Source organism: Octopus bimaculoides, chromosome 10, assembly GCF_001194135.2.
Source record: "Octopus bimaculoides isolate UCB-OBI-ISO-001 chromosome 10, ASM119413v2, whole genome shotgun sequence".
Lineage (NCBI taxonomy): Eukaryota > Metazoa > Mollusca > Cephalopoda > Octopoda > Octopodidae > Octopus > Octopus bimaculoides.
The window spans coordinates 92418410-92428533 of record NC_068990.1 but is presented as its reverse complement, the minus strand read 5'-3'; the positions used below and the strand labels follow the sequence as shown (position 1 = coordinate 92428533).

The window sequence follows — 10124 nt, the reverse complement described above, 5'->3', positions numbered from 1 at the left end:
TTTGGTCTGCTAAAGATAAGGTAGGACAACTACTGTGCTGGTAACAGCTATTAAGGCAGAAACACACCTCCACAACAGTTTTCTTGTCTCCAGACAATCAACTTTAGAAAATTCTTGATTCTTAAGGTTATCCCCCCCTTCTCAGTTGAGGTTCGTTGCCACCAAATGATTCTTCTACCTTCAGAGATAATTTCAATACATCAAGAATTTATCTTGTCTTATTTAATAAACCCTTATTTGATTTTGTTGTCCAAATGCATGCCACTGGTCACAATTTGTGTGTGTGTGGGTGGGTGGGCACGTGTGTGTGTGCAATCATAGATTCAATGCAATGTAAACAGAGTCATTTGAGAAAAACAGGGTTTAATTTTTGTGTGAACATAGCCCAAAATCCAATGAATTATCTTGGGAATAATGCAAGCAAACAAACAATGGAAATACAAAGTTATATTTGTTTAATGCTGGAATGAATAAAAAGAAGAATGCTCCTTTTGACTGTCTGTTCTTCATGAAAGAAAACCAAAGGAAAAAGATAGACCACAAAAAAAAAAAAAAATGAAGTGACATGCTGCACTGCATTTAGTCACACAAATCTTGTTCCGAGGAACTGTTTTTTCTTTTTCTTCCCCTTAAATTCTTTCCTTTATCCTTTGTTAATAAAAGAAAAAACAAATGAATGTGTAAGAGCTTTCCTTCATTTCAGCATAAAGCTAATAATACTTTGCTTTAATTATTTCTGTGTTGTGCTTTACACACACACACATACACACACACACAGTGTACTGTTCATTTGATCACAGACTCAAAAAACAAAGCACTCAATACATTTATACATCTGAGAGCAATTAATAGTCTATATACATCATATTATTTACAACAAACAATGTAAGTTCTATGTCAAGAGAAAGATATCTGGCATAGCTTAGATCAACCTGAAACCATCTTTTTCTGGCAATCTTTGAGTTAGTCCTCAAAACCTACCAGTAGCTGTTTTGATGATAAAAACCTGGTGTTTGCTAGAATAAAAGAGTGACAACTTAATCTAAACCAAACTAGGTACCTTTCTCTTGACAAGAAACTAAGATAGTTTGTCCCAAATGACATATTGCATATAAATTATACGTATATACACACATGCACAAATATATATATGCAGATAGACAATACTGATTTGCATAGAATATACATATTACATACATACATATATGTTTATAAGCATTACTATATATACATGACTTATATATGTATATATTTTATACATACATGCACACACAGACACACACTTTCTCTCTTTCAAGCCAGTAATAACATTAAAAGCCGTAACTGTTTTCACCTAACAAGTACAAAATGGCAGCAGCATGAAACGAAAATGACAATTTTGACAAATATATTTCATTATTTTATATTCTGTCATTGCAATTTTTTTTAGTTCAGTAGGAATGACTTAAAGATGATAAAAGCTAATGCCAGACATATATATATATGTATATACATACATGTGTGTATGTGTGTGTAAACATGTCTATGTGTGTGTGTATATATATATATATATATATACATACATTTTTTTTTTTGCAAAGATGTAGAAGTATATATATATATATATATATGCACATATACACATATACAAACATATACATATATAAATGAAATGTTAAAAAAACTGGGGGCAAGAAATGATTGTTTTTTTTACATTGAAAGCACCAATAAGAAAAAGATGAAATAATATTTGCTGTGTACATAATCCAAATTTGTTCAGTAATCCATTTTTGTAGAGTTTTAATCTCATTTAACAAATGATAGATTCTTCTCTTTGTTAAATGCTACAATCAATAGTTTTTTTCCATTGTTTTTAATCTTTTTTTTTGTTTGTTTTTTTCTCCTCCTCTCAACCCATTTCTTCATCTTTCTCTTCCTCCACCTCTTGTTTTTCTTTCCTTCTCTCTCTCTCCTTTTTATTCTTCTCCTCCTTCTTCTCAGATGGAATATGTATTGTTTTAATCATCTTAGTTTCTTTTCTTTTTTTTTTTTTTGGGAAAATGTTTGCCTGTTGTTTTTCAACATTCTTGTTTCCTCTGAAAATGTTGCTTTTTTTCCTTCTTGACAACGAAAAATAAACGAGATGTTTTTCACACTTTAGGAATTTCTTCATAAATATCTGCAAGATACAAAAATATAAATATATATATATTCTTTTATTCATTTTAGTCATTTGACTACGGCCATGCTGAAGCACCGCCTTTAGTCAAGTAAATCGACCCCAGGACATAATTCTTTGTAAGCCAGATACTTATTGATCAGACCATGTATATAGAGAGAAAAGAGTAGAAAACGTATATGAGTTAACAGAATGTTCAGTAACGTTATGTGACATATTCATGTGAAACATCACCAAATGAATTATTCTATTTTCTTGAGAGAACACATGTGGGCATTAATGTGGGGAAACTGGATAAAATTCAAGTAGATTGATATCACAATCCTTTTCTTGGCAGACCTGTGTGTTATAACCTTCAAGAAGATATAACACAAGTTATTTGGAGCAAGACCAGGAAAAAAATGCTGCAAATACTCTTCAACATTGAATTTAACACAACATAAAAAATGCATAAGAATAAATGCACCTCCCTATATACAAATACACACCAATATATACTCTGAATAAAATACCTCAGTTCTGCTTAATTATGTCTACAAATAATAGTTTTCCTAACTTCACAACAGTGAATATACTATATGTGTGTGTGTATGTATGTGTGTACATAAGAGAAAGAGAGACAAAGCTATGATTACAGGTAAATATAATTAGTTTCAATGAAGTAAAGATTACTTTGATAGGAAGATAATAACATGGAATTAGGTTAAATGACATAAAAGTTAACTCCCAAGGAAAGTTGGTGGAACAATGTCGTTATAAGTTTTACTCACCATCAGATGAAACATCTTCATCTCCTGGAGTGTAACTGAAAACAGAATTTAGATAACATTAATAACAAACAAACCACTGATACAGCATCAACATTCATCAATTTCTTAACCTCTTTATGGTTCATTAGCCTCTGTGTGGTTCGTTATGGTTATGTATGTTTTAGCTTCAACAAACTATCTGGTTTTACAGTAAATTGGTAAAAGAACTTGAGGCAAGATTCAATTTCAGAACTATTAAGTTACTGAACAGTTCAATGCTTTCTAATCAGTTACATCATCATTGTGATAACTGTTCTATAGTTAGAAAAACTGAAAAGAGCTAGAGTTGCATATCTTGCTCAAGGACTCAGATCAATACTTGACAAGACATTAGCAACCAGTCTACTCGGTCATTGCAATGTCTTTATTTACTTCTGGTAGACAGTAGCTTTAACATTTGAACAGCAACTGTCCTGCCTGGGTCCAAATCTGTGCCAAAAATTCCCCAAAACTACCCAAGCTTATGCTTTGTGTCACATGACAACTGACACAGACAAATGAAAATAAATGTACAAAAAAAACTGAAAGTCTGTTTATGATATGCAATCTAAACAGCCCCCGGTACTACAAGCAAGTCAAAGTATGTCAAGTGATTTAGTCAGCCCAAACAAGAACAGACCAGACTACGATGTGCAATTTAACCAACTCTTACCAGTATAGACCAGTCTAACTATGACATGATCTAGCCAGCCCCTTGCAACTATGCTCTTTTTAAATGTTGTCAAGGACCCATACCGGTAAAATACAGTTTTTTACTTGCTTGTTTAATTTATTACCAGAGTATGAGAGAGTGAGTAGTATCAACAGTCTCAATCTCCTAACATACACGTATATGTGTGTGTCTATGTATGTGTATGTAAATGTGTGTGTGTGTGTAAACACATGCATGTTGATATATAGTTAAAATCTGTTACAATATGAAAACTCTGTGAGAATTCTCAACTAACGAAACCCACCAAACAAGAAGAAATATTAACACATCTTTGTCTCTTGTTAACTAATATTTATTAAGAGTTGTTGTCAACATGCTTTTCGCAGTGAAGAAAGAAGAAAACAAAGTTATAAAATGTTTGATGTCCTTCATTTTGATGGAAGCCAAAGATTTGAGGGTAAAAAACATGGCTGGAAAAGAAGCAAAGCAGATTATAAAAGTGTTTCCACCTTTCATAGACAGACAGACAGACAGATAGATCAGATGGCACATAGCAAAAGTCACTGAGGAGCCACAGTGTGAATCATCAGCTTTGAATGAATACATAAAACTCAACTGCATGTATTGAACAGCTTTATCCTCACCCCCTACCCTGCCACATATACATACACACACGTGTGTGTGTGTATATATATATATATATGTACCCTTTTACTTGTTTCAGTCATTTGACTGTGGCCATGCTGCAGCACTGCCTTTAGTCCAGCAAATTGACCCCAGGACTTATTCTTTGTAAGCCTAGTACTTATTCTATCGGTCTCTTTTTGCCAAACCGCTAAGTTACAGTGACGTAAATACACCACCATTGGTTGTCAAGTGATGTTGGGGGGAAAACACAGACACACAGACATACACACATACGTATATACATACATATATATACATAAACATACATATGTATATATATATATATACACACACACATATATATACGTACACACACACACACACACACACACACATACATACACAAACATATATTAATCATATTCCAGCATTGTTCAGTTTTCACAATTTATTTTTTGCATTTTCACAATATCACAAGTACTTTCATGTCTTGTAATAATCTTCTGGTAAATGTCTCTGTCATGGCAGCTTTAACAACCAGCTAGTGTGCTTCACATTTGATAACTGAGGTCAAAAGAAGTATTTGCCAAAAAGCTAGACTCTTGTGTACATGGAAATAGATTGGGGACATCATAATTATTAATAAAATACAATATCAGAGTCGCTCATAACAGCCAATTTACTAATTGGTTTCATGCATAATGTTCAGAAAACAATCCCAGTATTCATTAAAAATGGCTGGAAAGAATTGTTTTGACCTAGTATTCCTTTCAGCCATGTTTAATGATTGCTGCATGAGGCCAATTGATAAACTGGCTGCTATGAGACCATAATATTGTATTTCAATAATAATAATAATAATAATAATAATAATAATCCTTTCTACTGTAGGCACAAGGCCTGAAATTTGGGGGAAGGGATTAAGTCGATTACATCGACCCCAATGCGTAACTGGTACTTATCTAACTGACCCCGAAAGGATGAAAGGCAAAGTTGACCTCGGCAGAATTTGGACTCAGAACGTAAAGACAGACGAAATGTCACTAAGCATTTTGTCTGGCATGCTAAGCATTCTGCCAGCTGGAGTCACCTTTATAACAACAACAATAATAATAATAATAACAATAATAACAACAATAATATTGCAAAGTTGACCTTGGTGGAATTTGAACTCAGAACATAAAGTCAGATTAAAAACCACTAAGCATTTTTCCTGGCATGGTAATGCTTGCTGCCTTAATATTAATAGTAGTAATAATAATAATAATAATGGTTTCAAATTTTGCCACAAGGATAGCTTGGGGATGGTGGGAATGAGTCAATTATATTAGCCCCAGTGTTCAACTGATACTTATTTTATCGACCCTGAAAGAATGAAAGGTAAGGTCAACCTTGGTGGAATTTGAACTCAGAACAAAGCAACAGGTGAAATGCTGTTAAGCATTTCATCCAGCGTGCTAATGATTCTGCCAGCTTACTGCCCTTGTGGACACCTGACACTTTCCATCATACCCAGCAAAATAAGCTGAGAGTTTTCATCAAATAATAATAAACGATAATGAATACAATACATAATTTGTAAATATAAATATTGAAGTAAATTTGTTAATGATATGAATTAAAAACTTGTTAAGAATATTAATTATTTTAGCTATTTAGCAATTTATATTAATAAGCAGTTGAATTACACCTTGAAATCTGCAAAACATATTTTAAAGAACAAAAAAATTTTAATGTTAATAGAAAAAAACACTATAAATTTTCAGCAGATTCTAGTGAAAATCTTTTGTTTTGAATTACCAGGTTTCAAACACAGACACACACACATACATACATACACACCTGGCTGGAGTCAAGGCAAGGCAATTGCTGAGGATGCCTGCTGAGGGAAGAAAAAAAAAATAACAGCTTTCATTTTGTTTCTAGAAAAACAGACTGTATTTAATGGTAGGTGGAATTCTGGAGAATTTTTGAGTCTTGAGATTATCTCCCCTCCTCATTCAAATTAGTTGCAACTGCACTGACTCACAGACACTGTTATTCCTTCTTGTGTTTTCTTCCACTACTACAACATCCTCAGTAAATATCCATTTACCAACACACTACAACCAGTTTCTCTTTGTCCCTTCTATTAGCAATGATTGACCCTGTCTCCTCTGAACTTAGCCAGTGGCAAAATCAGGGTCACTTGTTCTATCTCCTTTCACCACCTTAACAAAACTTTTAACCTAATGTGTGTGTGTGTGTGTGTGTGTGTGTGTGTGTGTGTGTGATAGTTGTTGTCTGATGGCATTGTTGGTAACTAGTTTGTGGTGTGGATATCATAGCCATTCCCAACTTTTCTTACCCTGAAACACCACTGTGCAGTCAAGTGGTGATGACAATACAAGATATAAATGAATGACATCGCTGAAACACTGCTGTTGCAGAGTTTCTAAGATTGCAACAATTTGGATGCATCTATCTCTAGAAGAGAAATGAGACAAATGGGCGCAACTGTTTGGATGCTAACAATTTGGTTCAGCTAACTGGACTTTTAAAATGTTTTAATAACAATATGTTTTGGCACTGGAGGCAAACGCACACACATGCATGCAAGTACAGAAATATACACTTAGAGAGAGAGAGAGAGGGGGGGGGAGAGTGAGAGATAGAGAGAGAGAGAGAGAGAGAGAGAGAGAGAGAGAGAGAGAGAGAGAGAGAGAGAGAGGAAACAAGAGAAACAGTGAAATGTTTAATGTCAAATAAGTCAGTGCCTAATCAACAAAGCCAAAACAGCTGTACTAAAACATCACGTAAGACCCCAGGCTGAAGTTGAAGGAGGTAAGTGAAGTCTCTTACTTCAGAAGGATCCATTATAATATTTGATAGGATGTAACAAAGCTGTTCTACATGAGCAGAGTTAATATATTGAGTAATTAAGACACAGATAATTTAATTGAAGTTATTTTAATTAGTAAAGTTTTAAGTAAAAACAGAAACATTCTTTTAAAGAAATTTTTTCAACAATGATTAATCATCATAATTTAATTAATAACTACTGTGAAACCTTTCACCAAAATATTGTGAAACTAAAAAAATACATATCAACGGGATTGATGAGGTGAAATTATTAAATAGAGAAGTAACTCGAAAAATCATCTCATAAGTTGTAAATTCAGATATGTTACAGGTATTTCATTATATTGCTGGACAGGACACTTAATTCTACATATCTTTGCCCTCCCCCTGTGTGTGTGTGTGTGTGTGTGTGTGTGTGTGTGTGTGTGTGTGTGTGTGTGTGTGTGCGAAAGGCTTCTGCACAATTTCCACCAACCAATTTTGTTCACGAGGCATTAGTCAGCCCGAGGCTATAAAGGAAGAAACTTGCTTAAGATGCCAAGCAGTGGGACTGAACCTAAGACTGCATGACTATGCTCATCATATCCTGTGGCTGTAATAACTGAAACGAGGCACTAAGGATAAGTCTTCTGCTCAGACACAATGAAATACCTGCAGAGACTTTAACCTAACGACCCTGAGGTTTTTAGTCCAATCGCTTTTCACTGCTGTCAGTAATATTCAGCTCACAATTTTACAATGTTATAATGAAAAGATATTATTTCTTTGAAATTTTCTGAAATTCAGATTTATAACGAAAATACAGATTAAAAACAACATTTTTTGTCACCTCACTTTATGTCTGAGAAAGTATGGAATCATTTTCCAGCAGCCATTTGTGTTATTAAACACACAAAGTCTACTAGAATCTTGTATTATTATGTGAATGCTGCAATATTCTTCAGTTTCCTGAGGAATATTCCACAATAAGGTTTAAGATTTCTTAATCAATGAAACGGTAAAATATCAAACACAAAACAAGAACAAAAAAAAAAAATTTGTTTCAGAAATCCATTAATGGATTGGATTAAAAAAATTAATTTAATTAAAATATCAAATATATTATGATTGTTGTTGTTATTATTATTATTATCATCACTACTACATTTATTAGCCTTATATGCTACAGGGTGAATTTGGAAAGAAAGGGATTATGAAAGGGATAAAAATTAAATTCAATAAATATTTGCTTAAAATGAAAATAAAAGAAAAAGAAGCCATTTAATCTGAAAAATGAAGATGTCAATGGAGTAATACTTAGCTATTTGTTTCTTAGAGATAAAACACAGGGTCAGAATTTAATAGTTAATCAAAGAAGGTGTTGGGATTAAATACTTAACAAAAGAAAGAACTGGGATTTAATAGTGAGCCAAAGAAAAGTCAGGATTGAATAGTTAACCAAAAGAAAAGTAGGGATTTAATAGTTAACCAAAGAAGGGATTGAGATTTAAGAGCTTATCTGATATTTTTCATATAACATTTTTATCTTGACTCCATATTTATTGATGTTATGCATTTCACCCGCAAGTTTGGCATGTGTCACATGCAGCACTTTCTATATATATGGTTTTCACTGCAAAATAACACCTCAATGGATAGAGATCAATCCTTATATATACAGCAGTACTATAACTTTTTTTGATGGTGGGTGTTTGTTGGCTGTCATATTTCAGTTGTGAATACTGACTTCTAGAAAATTGGTTTTGATTCCAAACTTCAATTCGTTGTTTATTGCTGATATCTAGGTAAGTGTTAAATTTGAAACTTTCTTATTCTTAAAAGAAATGGTGCCAGACATAAGAACCTAAATTTCATTATGATTTGTCTTAATCAATCATCCTATTATTATATTATTTATCAAAATTTCATCTCCTTGATAATTATAATTTCATTGTTGTCATCATCATCATCATCATCATTTAACATCCATCATCCATGCCGGCATGGTGGTGTGACCAAAGCTGGCAAGACTCCAGATTGATTCTAATGTAATTGACTAAGCCCCTCCCCACAAATTTTAGGCATTGTGCCTATATAGTACAAATGATTATTATTATTATCATTATTATTTTATGTTTGACTTTTGTTTTGCATTTGTACAAGTTGGATCCAAGTCTCACCCAGAGACCTCAAGAGACAACAAGTTAGAAGTTCATGTAGGTGTTATGCCTAGGGTACCATATATTTGGATTTGTACAGTTTTGTTCAAGTGAATGTTTAAGAAACCATAAGAAAATTATGTGTTTGCTTTAAAATTTGAGATCACATAGACAGTATTTTACGTAGGATATGGGCAGTTCCCATGAGCACTATCTTTTGAACTTCAGCCATTTTGGGGTTTCCTGGTATCTGAGCTAGGTAGTAATCAGCCCGTTTCGCTGTCATTCCCAGGGCACCTATGACAATAGGTATTGTTTTCGTCTTCAGATTCCACATATTATTATTATTATTATTATTATTATTACTATTACTATTATTTTGATTTGCCAACACCATTAACCGTTTAACAGATTATTTCTTTTGATAATTCATTATATAATTTCATCAATTTTTCTCATTATAATATTGTACAAATCTAGACTAAAAAGTACTCCATCTTGTTTGAATTTATCGAAATTCCAACATGACATTTTCATTAATATTTTGTCAACTGTAAGAGCAACAGCAGAATCATAATGGACAAATGGAAATTGTGTAATTCATATTTCAGAAAATCATTATTTGCCTCAAATATGTCAACTGTTAGTGCTTCTAGTCTCCAATAAATCCATCATAATCATGATAATTTGGAAATTTATCTTGGTGACCTTAATTCTTTTGATAGCAACCCACCTGAGACTGATGCTGGTTCTATAACACAAACTTTCCGTTTTAAAGTGATTTAAATTAAAACTACCTTCCATCAAAATTTCATGTTAACTTATTCCAAACACCTGCTTAACCCTTTAAAACACTAACTGTTATTATTACTCCATTTCTTATCACTTTATCACTTTAT

General features: G+C 32.9%; 1 protein-coding gene across 1 annotated transcript in view; it reads right to left on the bottom strand.

Moving 5' to 3' along the window:
* LOC106874592 (uncharacterized) overlaps window positions 1–6176 on the bottom strand; it is a 71169-nt gene extending 64993 nt beyond the window's left edge. Inside the window, exon 1 of the mRNA XM_052971372.1 lies at window positions 6109–6176. Coding sequence (XP_052827332.1) covers window positions 6109–6161 — 53 coding nt within the window. The 5' untranslated portion in view covers window positions 6162–6176. The remainder of the gene's footprint in view (window positions 1–6108) is intronic.
* Between the last annotated feature and the right edge of the window lie 3948 nt (window positions 6177–10124).